The 15,017-nt window shown below is 55.2% G+C and overlaps 1 protein-coding gene across 1 annotated transcript in view; it reads left to right on the top strand.

Moving 5' to 3' along the window:
* Positions 1-15,017, top strand: part of LOC144279949 (IgGFc-binding protein-like) — a 141,026-nt gene that overhangs the window by 107,189 nt on the left and 18,820 nt on the right. The window contains exons 44-54 of the mRNA XM_077841654.1: positions 415-976; positions 1,965-2,560; positions 2,984-3,557; positions 4,479-4,678; positions 5,075-5,216; positions 5,788-6,119; positions 7,428-8,001; positions 9,374-9,972; positions 11,808-12,369; positions 13,358-13,953; positions 14,377-14,950. Coding sequence (XP_077697780.1) covers positions 415-976; positions 1,965-2,560; positions 2,984-3,557; positions 4,479-4,678; positions 5,075-5,216; positions 5,788-6,119; positions 7,428-8,001; positions 9,374-9,972; positions 11,808-12,369; positions 13,358-13,953; positions 14,377-14,950 — 5,311 coding nt within the window. The remainder of the gene's footprint in view (positions 1-414; positions 977-1,964; positions 2,561-2,983; positions 3,558-4,478; positions 4,679-5,074; positions 5,217-5,787; positions 6,120-7,427; positions 8,002-9,373; positions 9,973-11,807; positions 12,370-13,357; positions 13,954-14,376; positions 14,951-15,017) is intronic.

Here is a 15,017-nt window from a genome sequence, read left to right as displayed (position 1 = left end):
ACGTGTGTTCCAGATAGACAGGCTCTTTGTGAACCTGTCCTGCAAAGCTGCTCTCATCGCTAGACCCGACTCCCTGACCAGAGCTGGGGTTAGAACCCAAGAGTCCTAGCTCCCAGCCGCCGCGCTCCAACCACTGCCTTCCCAGAGTTGAGGATAGGAGCCAGGAATCCTGATTCCCATCCCCCTCTGCTGTAACCCACCAGATCTCACTCCTCTCCCGGAACGGGGGATAGAACTCAGGAGTCCTGGCTCCCAGCCTCCCCTGCTCAAAGCTACTAGGCCCCACCCCATTTCTTCCCTTCCCTTCGCCACCCCTCCCTGAGCCAGGAATAAAACCCAGGAGTCCTGGGTCCCCACCTTCTGCCTGCAGTATTCATTCAAAATTAACCCCTGGCCCTGCCGCATCTGTTCCAGGTGGACGGAGTCTTTGTGGCCCTGCCTTTCTACCATGAGGAGAAGCTACAGGCTTACGTCAGCGGAGCCCAAGTCCTCATCAAGACCGCCTTCGCGCTGAGGGTGACCTTCGACGGGAGCCTGGTCCGGGTCACTGTGCCCAACACCTACGCCAACGCCCTCTGCGGCCTGTGCGGTGACAACAACCAAACTGCCAGTGACGACCTGACCATGAGAGACGGGAGACGGGCAGCCAACGCCGTCCAGTTCGCAGAGAGCTGGAAGGTGGGGGAGGTCCCGGGCTGCTCAGACAGCTGCATCGGGAAGTGCCTGGTCTGCAGTGAGGCTCAGAGACAACCCTACAAGGGAGATCGGTACTGCGGGGTCATCACCAGAGGGGACGGACCGTTCAGAGAGTGCCACGGAGTCATCGACCCAGCCCCTTTCTTCGACGACTGCGTCTTTGACACCTGCCAGTACAAGGGTCTCCGGGATGCTCTCTGCAGTGCCATCAGCGCCTACGTGATGGCCTGCCAGGCCAGGGGCATCCGGATGGGGCAGTGGAGATCAGCCTCATTCTGCAGTGAGTGTCGCCTACTAGAATCTGCTTTAAGGACTGGCTAGTCTCCATGTGCAGCACCCTCTGCAGGGGGCTCAGAAGGGCTCAGCCGTGTGTCTCTGGCCTTACACACCTATCAGCTTGCAGTAGTGTTGCCAACCGTAAAGGTCACCTACTCAGCTTCGCTTTATACTTGTGCTATAGCAATGTAATCCTGTCTCCTTGCTGGCACCTGTCTCCCAGGGGTTGGAAATACTTTGCCAACACTAGAACCATAGAATCATAGAATATCAGGGTTGGAAGGGACCTCAGGAGGTCATCTAGTCCAACCCACTAGTCGTCCTTCCCGTCAGGGTGCAGGAAAACGGACACCGAAAGAACTAAAGCAAGTAACTCAGAGTCACCCGAGAAGCCAGTGGCAGAAGCCAGTTATCCTGACTCCCAGTCCTCCATCACTAAACATTACACAGCAGCCCACTCCAGAATTTGGGACTCACCTTGCAACACGTCCCCTTGTCTGCAGCTCTTACCACTGGACCAAACGCCCCTCCAAGAGTCAGAAAGAAAACCCCGGAGTCCTGACTCCTTCCCAGCCCTTCTGGGACTAAGCTACTAGAGCCTCATCCCTTCCCAGAGCTGGCAATAGAACCCAGAAAACCTGATTGCAAGCCCTCCAGCTCTGATTTGCTAGATCCCTTTGACTGCTCACAGCAAGGAATAGAACCCAGGAGCCCTGAGTGCTAATCTCCCCTGCTTTTAACCGCTAGACGCCACTGTCCCCCCGGAGCCAATGACAGAGCCCAGCAGTCCTGGCTCCCAGCCCTCCCTGCTCTAAGCCAGGGAACCCCACTTCCCGCCCTGAACCATGACTAGAACCCAAGAGTTTTGGCTCCCAGTTCCCGCCAACAACACGATTGTAAGTGATACCTGCACATTTTCTTCTGGTGGTGCATTAATTTAAGAAGCTTTCTCTCACGGCCATCTGCACGTTCCCTCTGCCCCTCTCCTACAGGTCCCACCTGCCCCAGTAACTTCCACTACGAGCTCTGTGGGAGCGGCTGCCCTGCCACCTGCCACGGGCTCTCGGCGCCGGACGGCTGCGATGCCCCCTGTGCCGAAGGGTGTTTCTGCGACGCCGGGTTCCTCCTGAGCGGAGACCGGTGCGTCCCCGTCGCGCACTGCGGCTGTGTGCACCAGGGCACGTACTACAGGAAGGGAGAGGTGTTCTACGCCAGCGCCTCCTGCCGGGAGTGGTGCCGGTGCCAAGACAACGGGGTCGTCCAGTGTCGGGAGGCCTCCTGTGGAGCCAACGAGCAGTGCAAGGTGGCGGATGGCGTCCGGAAATGCCACCCTGTCGGATCTGCAACGTGTTCTGCTGCCGGAGACCCCCACTACCTCTCCTTCGACGGAGTTGCCTTCGATTTCCAAGGCACCTGCACCTACATCCTGGCCAAGACCTGCGCTGACGCCGGGAACCTGACATCCTTCTCCGTGAAGGTGGAGAACAAGCCCTGGGGCAATGGCAAGGTGTCTGTCACCAAGCTGGTGTCCGTGGAGGTCTACGGGCTCACGCTTACCCTGCTGCAGAACAGGAAGGGGCTCGTCATGGTAAGTCCTGCTCAAGATGTTCCTGCAATGAGGCAGCCCCTCTGATGTGGCAATGCAAGGGGCACTTGTCTCCTGGGTCACTCATTAGGAGCGCACAGGCAGGAGGGGTCAGACATTCAGGTTCTGATCCTGACCTCACTGGCACCAGTGCCAGTCTAGAGGCATCCCACTGAAGAAAGCAGAATCGCTCTGGATTTTCTCTGGGACAAGTGAGATCATAATCCAGCCCTCAGCATATTACGCTCAGTGGATGATTGCAGAGTAAGCCCAGGGATCTGAGATCAGAAATGGCCATAATTTCATTGAGTTCAGTGGAGTCACAACAGATTTGCCCAGGTGTCATTGAGACCCTATCTTGTGCCCATAGCCCACCCCAACAACATCCACTGCCCCGGTTCACAGGGAATACTCTGTGTCTTCCAGGTGGACGGGGTGTTCCACAACCTGCCTGTGATCGTGGCCGATGGGCAGCTCCGAGCGTATCAGCACGGCAGGAACGTCCTTGTGCAAACTGACTTCGGCCTCACCGTGAGCTACGACCTGGTTTACCACGCCAGAGTCACTGTCCCAGGGAACTACCAGGGCCAGATGTGCGGCCTGTGCGGGAACTACAATGGGCGTCGGGACGACGAGTTCCTGCTCCCCGACGGCAGCGCGGCCCCTAACGTGGCAGCCTTTGGTTCCGCCTGGAAAGTCCCGATCCCGGGGGTGGCCTGTGACGACGGATGCGCCGGGAACAGCTGCCCGGTCTGCAAGGAAAAGAAGAAGGAGTTCTTCAAACAGCGCAACTACTGCGGGCTGCTCACGGCCCCCGACGGCCCCTTCGCCTCCTGCCACGGCATGATCAGCCCCAGCGTGTATTTCAACAACTGCCTGTATGATGTGTGCTTGGGCAACGGGGACTCCCAGGTCCTGTGCCAGAGCATCCACAGCTACGTGACGGCCTGCCAAGAGGCCGGGGCCCCTATCCAGCCCTGGAGGAGCGCCTCCTTCTGCCGTAAGTGCCGCGATGCTGGTGTAGCAGCAGGGCCTATCCCACTCGCTCCCCTCCCGCTGGGGGGCGGGGAGAGCGATTCTAGGTATCTGATTCCAGGCCTCTGGGCTTCTTGAGAGACTCCTTTGGGTGGGAACCAACAAGGTCATATTCCCTTATAAAGGTGATCTGGTCCTCTCGTCCCTGTCAGATTCTCCTCTCCTTCATGTCTGTCCCTCTGAGCCTGAGGTGGGCAAACTACAACCCGTGGGCCACACCCGGCCCACTGGACCCTCCTGCCCGGCCCCTGAGCTCCTGGCCCGGGAGGCTTGCCCGGCGCCATGCTCTGGGAGGCAGGGCGGTGAGCTCCTGGGGCAGCGTAGCTGCGGAGCCCGGCCTGACCCGGTCTCTGTGCTGCGCTGTGTGTGGGGGGCTCCAGCCGGGCTGCGCTGTGTGTGTCTGAAGCACCGGCAGCCAGGCAGCGTGGTAAGGGGGCAGGGAGCCGGGGGGTTGGATAGTGGGAGGGGAGTTTGAGGTGGTGGTCGGGGGTCGCAGTGTGGATAGGGGTCGGGGCGGTCAGAAGGCGGGGAACAGGGGGGTTGAATGGGTGCAGGGGTCTCTGGGGGAGGAAGTCATGAAGGAGAGGGGGTTGGATGGGGCGGCAGGAGTCAGTCAGGGACGGGGGATCTGGGGACAGTCAGGGGACAGGAAGAAGGGGTGGTTGGATGGGGCAGGAGTCCAGGGTGGGAGGGGGCTGTCAGGGGACCAGAAGCAGGGGGGCGTGGATAGCGGGTGGCGGCCGGGCCACGCCCCCCTCCCCTAACCAGCCCTCCATACAATTTCCAAAACCCGATGCCGCCCTCAGGCCAAAAAGTTTGCCCGCCCCTGCTCTAAGTTGTGGGCTGAGATCTCTCCAGCCATCAGTTGCTTCTTTCTCTGCCTTAGCTCTGCGCTGCCCGGCCAACAGTCACTACGAGGTGTGCGCCGACCTCTGCACCACCACCTGTGCCAGGATCACCGACGCCAGGAAGTGCCCAGACACCTGCGCCGAAGGCTGCCAGTGTGACGATGGCTTCCTCTTCGATGGCCAGGGCTGCGTGGCTCTGCAGAGCTGTGGGTGCTTCAAGAAGGGGATATATTACCAGGTACCGCCCCCTGCTGGGGTGTTAACTCCTATCCAGTCACGTCCTTCACGCCCTGCTCTCATCAGCCATGTTGGATCAGACCATTGTCGGTTGCCAATGGCAATACATGAATCTCGTTGAAAGGCACTAATGGCACAATCCTGGTTCCATGAACCGTGTCTCTGGCAGGGCGGTGGAGTCTAGTGGTTAGAGCAGGGAGCTGGAAGTCAGGACTCCTCGGTTCTCTCCCCAGCTCCGGGAAGGCAGTCGTGCCAAGTGGAGTAGAGCGGCTGCGGACTGGGAGATAAGACACTCGGTTCTAGTCCCAGATATGGCCTCCCTGTAAATGAACATCTCTGCACTGAAAAACTACCTTTCCACGGGCTACATTGTGTTCTTTTCCCTTTTTTCAAACAGCCTAATGAGACGGTTCTGACCAACAAGTGCCAGCAAAGCTGCACCTGCACTCCTGCCCAAGGGGTGACCTGCGAAGCCCACAGCTGCACCAGGGATGAAACCTGTCAGATCAGAGATGGAGTCATGCAATGCATCAACAGAGGTGAAAGAGAGTGCAAGAGTTAAACAAGAAGAGAGGTGAACGTAGAGATAGAGAGTCCTTACAGCAGACTCAGTGGAGTCAGGACAGCTGAGGAGCTGGCGCAGAGTAGAGTTTCCATCCTTAGATCTAGGAAGCGAGTGGGGACTAGTGGTTAGAGCCGGGGGGGTTTGTGAGCCTGGACTCCTGGGTTCTATTCACAGCTCTGGGAGGGGTGGGGGTAGGTTACATGGTGGGTTCTCTGGGTTGGAGCCGATGGGCTGGGAGGCAGGCTATGTCAAATCAAGTAATTGATTCTCTCCTGGGCTTTGGACCAGGCACTTGACTGTCAAGAGGTAAAGAAAAGTATCCTCTGGGCCTGCCGCTTTGGTCAAAGGTTGAGGTCCTTACTTGACCTATTTACTTAATCCCTACTCAGGGAGAGCTTTTACAGGAAACCATCTCCCGTTGACTCCTCTCTGGTTGGCCCCTCTTCCGAATGGCTTTGGGTGGGTAACTGGGCCTGTGCTGAACCGAGCTCCCCTGCCCCCCTAGCCCTCACTCTCACGGATTGCTGGGATTTCTCTCCTTTCAGATCCCTGCAAAGTCCTGACGTGTCGGGCCAAGGAGACGTGCAAGGTCCAGAACGGCCATGCGATGTGCGTTCCCAACTTCATTGGAACCTGCTGGGGCTGGGGGGACCCGCACTATCACACCTTCGACGGGCTGAACTTCAACTTCCAGGGCACCTGCACCTACACCCTGGCCAAGTACTGCGGGAGTGACAACACCCTGGTGCCCTTCACCATCGATGAGAAGAACGACAACAGGGGAGGCAACCAGGCTGTCTCCTACGTGCGCCTGACCAACATCTACGTCTATGGCTACAACATCTCCATCTACAAGAAGGAAGTTGGGAAAATCAGAGTGAGTACAAAAGTGCAAAAATGATTGGAGAGCTTACATTTGGAATAAAAATATCTCCCTATGGGTACATCCATACCCATACACATCTACCTATCCATCCATCCATCCGCATACCCATCTGTCTATATCTCTGTCTATCCTTCCCCATACATATGCATCCATCTTACCATCCAGGCCAAGACAAATCTGTCAATCCATCTGTCAGGATACACATCTATCCGTCCCTCTGTTTGTCCCCATATAGATCTCTCTTTCTCTCCACCCAGCCCATACACATCAATCCGTCTCTTAATCTATCACCATACACATCTGCTTTTTCTCCATCGATCTATCCCACCATCCCCATACACAGCTATCTATCTCTCTGTGCTGGTTGAAGACCAATTTTCTTTTGGAAAATGTCAACATCTCTTTTCTTCCATTCATACAAATGGGCCAGTACTTTTGTTTGTTTCTTTTTCAAGAATTTCTGCTGAATCAGGTCCTTTGTTTTGAAATAGGTATCTTTTTTTAAAAAAAGAAATGATATTTAGAAATTTTAAAATAGAAATTTTTCCAGATTATCAGAAAGAAAATCCCCTTTTTGTGATCTCAAAGTGGCCATGAAAAGAAACAAGATCGAAAATGACAACATTCCAAAAGAAGAACAGAATAAGCGAGAAATGAACCGATTTAAAATTATCTGCTCCGGGCCCCTGGGCCCTCCCAATTCACCTGGGCAATCTTGCCTCCATGGACCACATAGGATCCCCCAGTCAGCCTCGGTCCCCCAGAACTCTTGTTCTACCAGTCTCCCCATGTCGCGGGATCCCTCCAGGCCACACAGGATAAACAGTTCCTGTCTTCCTTCCACAACTCTCTCGCTCTCTCTCTCTAGCTCTTTGGTTTTGTACTGCCGCCCATCACCATAGGAGCCAACCATCCTCTACATAACATGTATTGACCAGAGTAAAGTCTCTGCTCCAATCCATGGAGCTTCTGGCTTTTCTCCTCTTTTTGTGGTAGAAAAATCTTCACTTGCAGTAGGGTTTTGTGGTGAGTTGGGTGGGTTTCAAGCTGTGAATATCATTGCTTCGTTCTTGTTGGGAAGCTTTATTAAAGGGGAGTCCAGGTCACACTCTGGATTTATCTAATCTGCACTGGGAATTCATTCCACAGCCAGATCCCCTGCACAGAGAACATTTGATCTCTGAGGACTCAAGTGCTTAATTGGGGCTTTCTAATCTTTCTTGTCCCAGAGGAGCAGAACTCTTGGAAGAGGTGAGATGAAAAGAGAAATAACCATTGGTTCTTTCCTCCTATCTCTAGATCAATGATGTGACTACCAGCTTGCCGGTGACCCTGGAAGACGGTAAAATCAAGCTCTACCAGAGCGGTCTCAGTGCTATCCTGCGGACAGACTTTGGTCTGCAGGTGTCGTATGACTGGAATTGGCACCTGATCATCACCCTCCCCAGCAGCTATTATGGGGCCATGGGCGGCCTTTGTGGGAACTTCAACCAAAAGCGTGGAGATGAGATGACGTCACCCAACGGCACCCGAGTCTCTTCCATCGTGGAGTGGGCCAGGAGCTGGAAAGTCAAAGACCGGGACCCCTTCTGCTGGGACGATTGCAAAGGGACATGCCCGACGTGCGATAAGAGCAAGCAGAAGATCTACGGGGGCGACGAATATTGTGGTTTGATCAGCAAAAGACCAGGAGGGCCCTTCAGAGAGTGTCACTCCAAAGTGAGCCCCCAGGACATTTTTGACAGCTGCATCTACGACGTGTGTCTGAACGGGGGAGCCAAGAACATCCTGTGCCAGGCGCTGGAGGCCTATGCAGCCATCTGCAAGAAACAGGGCATCACCGTCTATGACTGGAGGACACCGTCCGGCTGCGGTGAGCTCGGTGGTTTGTTTTTTTTATTGACAAAAGCAGCAATTAGACTAGAGTTACTGTGCTGCTTGAGGAGATGGCCAGTGGGCGGAGTGTCAGGGCAGACACCAGGCCTAGATCCTGCACCTTGGCAACTAGACACCATGGGGATGTGGGCTTGAGAAGCCCCTATAAGAGACTAGCTAGATTGAGAATCGATGGACACATGGTTTTCATAGATTGGATTAGATGAGAGAAAGGAAGAGTCTCCAAATATCGTTAGGAGGATGGATTAGATGAATAGGGAGATTAAACAGGTTTAATAGATTGGTAGATGGATTAGATGGATTGGGTGATTAAATAGATTCACTGGAGGATACGTGGATAAAATGGATGGAGAGATTAAATGGGTGTAATAGACGGGTAGGTGGGTTCGATGGATAGAGAGATAAAGAGATTTAATGGATGGATAAATGGATTAGGTGCACGGGGAGATAAAGTCAATTAGAGGTAAAGATTGGTCGATTGGATGCTGAGCCAGAGGGACGGCTGGCTAAACGGGGGGGAGGGATAGCTCAGTGGTTTGAGCATTGGCCTGCTAAACCCTGGGTTGTGAGTTCAATCCTTGAGGGGGCCATTTCGGGGGCAAAACATGGGGGATTGATCCTGCTTTGAGCAGGGGGTTGGATTAGATGACCTCCTGAGGTTCCTTCCAAGCTTGATATTCTATGATTCCATGATTAGGTTCTAGATTAGACAGATATAGATACTCCTGGATGTACACGTCAGTTAGATGGAGGCAACGACAAAGATTTATTACAATCTAATGTAAAGAAAATCTCACTTCCGCACTTCAAAGAAGGGGTGTTCAGCATTGTGTAAGAGGGATGTAAGTGAAGAATAGAAAAGCGGGATGGATTTGGTGGGTGAAATGGCTGGAAGAGAGGGATGGATCAGAAAGCGATGGAAAGATGGACCCATCCGAAATACTACCTGAAAATACAGGGTCCCAACCCAGTAGGATCTCCTGAGTCTTTCCACTTCCGCGGGACGTGTGCTGAGTCTGAGGTCATCTGGTGTGGGCGGGGCTCCAGAGGAGGCCTTGACAAGTGAGGTCTCATCTGCTCTGGGTGCACTTTGCAGATTTTCTTGGATTTTCTCTGCAAAGAGAGCATTTCCCTGCTCTCCCAGCTAGCAAACTCCTTTGCCCAACGGGGTTGTTCCCTGTGCTGTACTCCAGAGGCGGCCTTAGTGTGGCTGCTTGTACATCGGGCCTGTGATATAGAGGATGCCGATTGCACATTAGAATTTCTCTCTAGCTCTTGCTGCATGTAAGCGGGTGTTTTTAGTTCATTTCCTGTGATGTTAAATCTCCCCCTCTCTGACCCCCTCCCAGTCCTGCTCTGCCCTGAGAACAGCCACTACGAGGCCTGTGGGAACGCCTGCCCGGCCAGCTGCTCCGACCAAACCGCCAACTCCTCCTGCCTGGAGCCCTGCGTGGAGACCTGCCAGTGTGACAACGGTTACGTCCTGAGTGCCGGCCAGTGTGTCCCCGTGGAGAGCTGTGGCTGTGACTACAATGGCCGCTACTACAAACCCAACGAGGAGTTCTGGGCCGATGAGAACTGCCTCTCTCGGTGCAGATGTGATCCCAGCTTGGGCATGGTGCTTTGCCAGGAGACCGGCTGCAAGGCCAGCGAGAGATGCGCCGTGATCAACGGGGTCCGTGGCTGCTCCCCAATCAGCTACTCCACCTGCACGGCCTCCGGAGACCCTCACTACACCACCTTTGACGGGAAAAAGTACGATTTCATGGGCACCTGCATCTACCTTCTGGCTGGGGTCTGCTCCAAGGACCCCACGCTCACCCCATTCAACATCAAGGTGGAGAATAACAACCGCGGCAGCAAGGCCGTGTCCTACACCAAAGTGGTGACCTTGGAGGTCTACGGTAGAAACATCACTGTCAGCCAGCAATATCCCCGCAAGATCAAGGTAGGGACGGAGAGCCACAGGACTACAGTCAACAGTGTGCCCTTGTTGGCACTTTGGGATGTATAAGTAGGGGCATTGCCAGCAGATCGAGGGATGTGATCGTTCCCCTCTATTCGATATTGCTGAGGCCTCATCTGGAGTACTAGTGTCCAGTTTTGGGCCCCACACTAGAAGAAGGATGTGGAAAAATTGGAAAACGTCCAGCGGAGGGCAAGAAAAATGGTTAGGGGACTGGAACACATGACTTATGAGGAGAGGCTGAGGGAACTGGGATTGTTTAGTCTGCGGAAGAGAAGAATGAGGGGGGATTTGATAGCTGCTTTCAACTAGCTGAAAGGGGGTTCCAAAGAGGATGGATCTAGACTGTTCTCAGTGGTAGCAGATGACAGAATGAGGAGTAATGGTCTCAAGTTGCAGTGAGGGAGGTTTAGGTTGGCTATTAGGAAAATCTTTTTCACTAGGAGTGTTGTGAAACACTGGAATGCGTTACCTCGGGAGGTGGTGGAATCTCCTTCCTTCGAAGATTTTAAGGTCAGGCTTGACAAAGCCCTGGCTGGGATGATTTAGTTGGGGACTGGTCCTGCTTTGAGCAGGGGCTCGGACTAGATGACCTCCTGAGGTCCCTTCCAACCCTGATATTCTATGATTCTATGACTTCTCGGGGAGCTGTGAGCAGGAACTCTTGCTGTTGATGATACATTACCCATTATTTCTCTCCCCGTTTCAGAAATGAGACCTGCGTCCATTGTACACTGAGCTGGTGGTGGGTGTGTGGGAAGGAACTGAGTGCCTCTTTGTGAATATATAGGGCAGGATTTTCTCCTCTCCATCAGGGCCGTTTTGCCACTGTAACTGCTGTGCATTCAACTGACTCACTCATTTAGCTGGGGATCGGGTCACATTCCCTCCACAGGAGCTATGCCCAATTCCCACCAGCTGGGGATCTGGCCCCATTGACTCCAGGGGAGTCAACACCCTAAAAGCTTCCTCCACTAAAGTACTTGATCCTGACTTCTGTTGCGCGAAGGCTCTTTCCAGGTATCTGACAGCAGAAAGTTGGGAGTCAACTGCATTTACACTGCCCAAGGGGTGTGAGAGAGTCTTAGGGCTGTTTCCAAATAAACTGCTAATGTGGCACAATGGACTTGCCGTAGCTGCGGCGCTTCAGTGAAGAGGCTGCCAATGCCAATGGCAGGAGGTCTCCCATTGGTGTAGGTAAGACACCTTCACAAGAGGCACTCGCTAGGTTGACAGGAGAATTCTCCCGTTGACCTGGCAACGTCTACACCAGGGGTCAGGTCAGTTTAACTGCGTGGGTCAGGGGTGTGGAGTTTTCACACCCCGGAGCGATAGTGATACTGCCCTAATTTACTAGTGTAGAGCAGGCCTTCGTGTAATTGGGAATTCAGACCATCCCCAAGACGTGTGTTCCAGATAGACAGGCTCTTTGTGAACCTGTCCTGCAAAGCTGCTCTCATCGCTAGACCCGACTCCCTGACCAGAGCTGGGGTTAGAACCCAAGAGTCCTAGCTCCCAGCCGCCGCGCTCCAACCACTGCCTTCCCAGAGTTGAGGATAGGAGCCAGGAATCCTGATTCCCATCCCCCTCTGCTGTAACCCACCAGATCTCACTCCTCTCCCGGAACGGGGGATAGAACTCAGGAGTCCTGGCTCCCAGCCTCCCCTGCTCAAAGCTACTAGGCCCCACCCCATTTCTTCCCTTCCCTTCGCCACCCCTCCCTGAGCCAGGAATAAAACCCAGGAGTCCTGGGTCCCCACCTTCTGCCTGCAGTATTCATTCAAAATTAACCCCTGGCCCTGCCGCGTCTGTTCCAGGTGGACGGAGTCTTTGTGGCCCTGCCTTTCTACCATGAGGAGAAGCTACAGGCTTACGTCAGCGGAGCCCAAGTCCTCATCAAGACCGCCTTCGCGCTGAGGGTGACCTTCGACGGGAGCCTGGTCCGGGTCACTGTGCCCAACACCTACGCCAACGCCCTCTGCGGCCTGTGCGGTGACAACAACCAAACTGCCAGTGACGACCTGACCATGAGAGACGGGAGACGGGCAGCCAACGCCGTCCAGTTCGCAGAGAGCTGGAAGGTGGGGGAGGTCCCGGGCTGCTCAGACAGCTGCATCGGGAAGTGCCTGGTCTGCAGTGAGGCTCAGAGACAACCCTACAAGGGAGATCGGTACTGCGGGGTCATCACCAGAGGGGACGGACCGTTCAGAGAGTGCCACGGAGTCATCGACCCAGCCCCTTTCTTCGACGACTGCGTCTTTGACACCTGCCAGTACAAGGGTCTCCGGGATGCTCTCTGCAGTGCCATCAGCGCCTACGTGATGGCCTGCCAGGCCAGGGGCATCCGGATGGGGCAGTGGAGATCAGCCTCATTCTGCAGTGAGTGTCGCCTACTAGAATCTGCTTTAAGGACTGGCTAGTCTCCATGTGCAGCACCCTCTGCAGGGGGCTCAGAAGGGCTCAGCCGTGTGTCTCTGGCCTTACACACCTATCAGCTTGCAGTAGTGTTGCCAACCGTAAAGGTCACCTACTCAGCTTCGCTTTATACTTGTGCTATAGCAATGTAATCCTGTCTCCTTGCTGGCACCTGTCTCCCAGGGGTTGGAAATACTTTGCCAACACTAGAACCATAGAATCATAGAATATCAGGGTTGGAAGGGACCTCAGGAGGTCATCTAGTCCAACCCACTAGTCGTCCTTCCCGTCAGGGTGCAGGAAAACGGACACCGAAAGAACTAAAGCAAGTAACTCAGAGTCACCCGAGAAGCCAGTGGCAGAAGCCAGTTATCCTGACTCCCAGTCCTCCATCACTAAACATTACACAGCAGCCCACTCCAGAATTTGGGACTCACCTTGCAACACGTCCCCTTGTCTGCAGCTCTTACCACTGGACCAAACGCCCCTCCAAGAGTCAGAAAGAAAACCCCGGAGTCCTGACTCCTTCCCAGCCCTTCTGGGACTAAGCTACTAGAGCCTCATCCCTTCCCAGAGCTGGCAATAGAACCCAGAAAACCTGATTGCAAGCCCTCCAGCTCTGATTTGCTAGATCCCTTTGACTGCTCACAGCAAGGAATAGAACCCAGGAGCCCTGAGTGCTAATCTCCCCTGCTTTTAACCGCTAGACGCCATTGTCCCCCCAGAGCCAATGACAGAGCCTAGCAGTCCTGGCTCCCAGCCCTCCCTGCTCTAAGCCAGGGAACCCCACTTCCCGCCCTGAACCATGACTAGAACCCAGGAGTTTTGGCTCCCAGTTCCCGCCAACAACACGATTGTAAGTGATACCTGCACATTTTCTTCTGGTGGTGCATTAATTTAAGAAGCTTTCTCTCACGGCCATCTGCACGTTCCCTCTGCCCCTCTCCTACAGGTCCCACCTGCCCCAGTAACTTCCACTACGAGCTCTGTGGGAGCGGCTGCCCTGCCACCTGCCATGGGCTCTCGGCGCCGGACGGCTGCGATGCCCCCTGTGCCGAAGGGTGTTTCTGCGACGCCGGGTTCCTCCTGAGCGGAGACCGGTGCGTCCCCGTCGCGCACTGCGGCTGTGTGAACCAGGGCACGTACTACAGGAAGGGAGAGGTGTTCTACGCCAGCGCCTCCTGCCGGGAGCGGTGCCGGTGCCAAGACAACGGGGTTGTCCAGTGTCGGGAGGCCTCCTGTGGAGCCAACGAGCAGTGCAAGGTGGCGGATGGCGTCCGGAAATGCCACCCTGTCGGATCTGCAACGTGTTCTGCTGCCGGAGACCCCCACTACCTCTCCTTCGACGGAGTTGCCTTCGATTTCCAAGGCACCTGCACCTACATCCTGGCCAAGACCTGCGCTGACGCCGGGAACCTGACATCCTTCTCCGTGAAGGTGGAGAACAAGCCCTGGGGCAATGGCAAGGTGTCTGTCACCAAGCTGGTGTCCGTGGAGGTCTACGGGCTCACGCTTACCCTGCTGCAGAACAGGAAGGGGCTCGTCATGGTAAGTCCTGCTCAAGATGTTCCTGCAATGGGGCAGCCCCACTGATGTGGCAATGCAAGGGGCACTTGTCTCCTGGGTCACTCATTAGGAGCGCACAGGCAGGAGGGGTCAGACATTCAGGTTCTGATCCTGACCTCACTGGTACCAGTGCCAGTCTAGAGGCATCCCACTGAAGAAAGCAGAATCGCTCTGGATTTTCTCTGGGACAAGTGAGATCATAATCCAGCCCTCAGCATATTACGCTCAGTGGATGATTGCAGAGTAAGCCCAGGGATCTGAGATCAGAAATGGCCATAATTTCATTGAGTTCAGTGGAGTCACAGCAGATTTGCCCAGGTGTCATTGAGACCCTATCTTGTGCCCATAGCCCACCCCAACAACATCCACTGCCCCGGTTCACAGGGAATACTCTGTGTCTTCCAGGTGGACGGGGTGTTCCACAACCTGCCTGTGATTGTGGCCGATGGGCAGCTCCGAGCGTATCAGCACGGCAGGAACGTCCTTGTGCAAACTGACTTCGGCCTCACCGTGAGCTACGACCTGGTTTACCACGCCAGAGTCACTGTCCCAGGGAACTACCAGGGCCAGACGTGCGGCCTGTGCGGGAACTACAATGGGCGTCGGGACGACGAGTTCCTGCTCCCCGACGGCAGCGCGGCCCCTAACGTGGCAGCCTTTGGTTCCGCCTGGAAAGTCCCGATCCCGGGGGTGGCCTGTGACGACGGATGCGCCGGGAACAGCTGCCCGGTCTGCAAGGAGAAGAAGAAGGAGTTCTTCCAACAGCGCAACTACTGCGGGCTGCTCACGGCCCCCGACGGCCCCTTCGCCTCCTGCCACGGCATGGTCAGCCCCAGCGTGTATTTCAACAACTGCCTGTATGATGTGTGCCTGGGCAACGGGGACTCCCAGGTCCTGTGCCAGAGCATCCACAGCTACGTGACGGCCTGCCAAGAGGCCGGGTCCCCTATCCAGCCCTGGAGGAGCGCCTCCTTCTGCCGTAAGTGCCGCGATGCTGGTGTAGAAGGGCCTATCCCACTCGCTCCCCTCCCGCTGGGGGGCGGGGA

Source organism: Eretmochelys imbricata, chromosome 24 (assembly GCF_965152235.1).
Source record: "Eretmochelys imbricata isolate rEreImb1 chromosome 24, rEreImb1.hap1, whole genome shotgun sequence".
In the NCBI taxonomy this organism is placed as follows: Eukaryota; Metazoa; Chordata; order Testudines; family Cheloniidae; genus Eretmochelys; species Eretmochelys imbricata.
The sequence above is the reverse complement of the archived record's forward strand: the minus strand, read 5'-3'. Positions and strand labels throughout refer to the sequence as shown.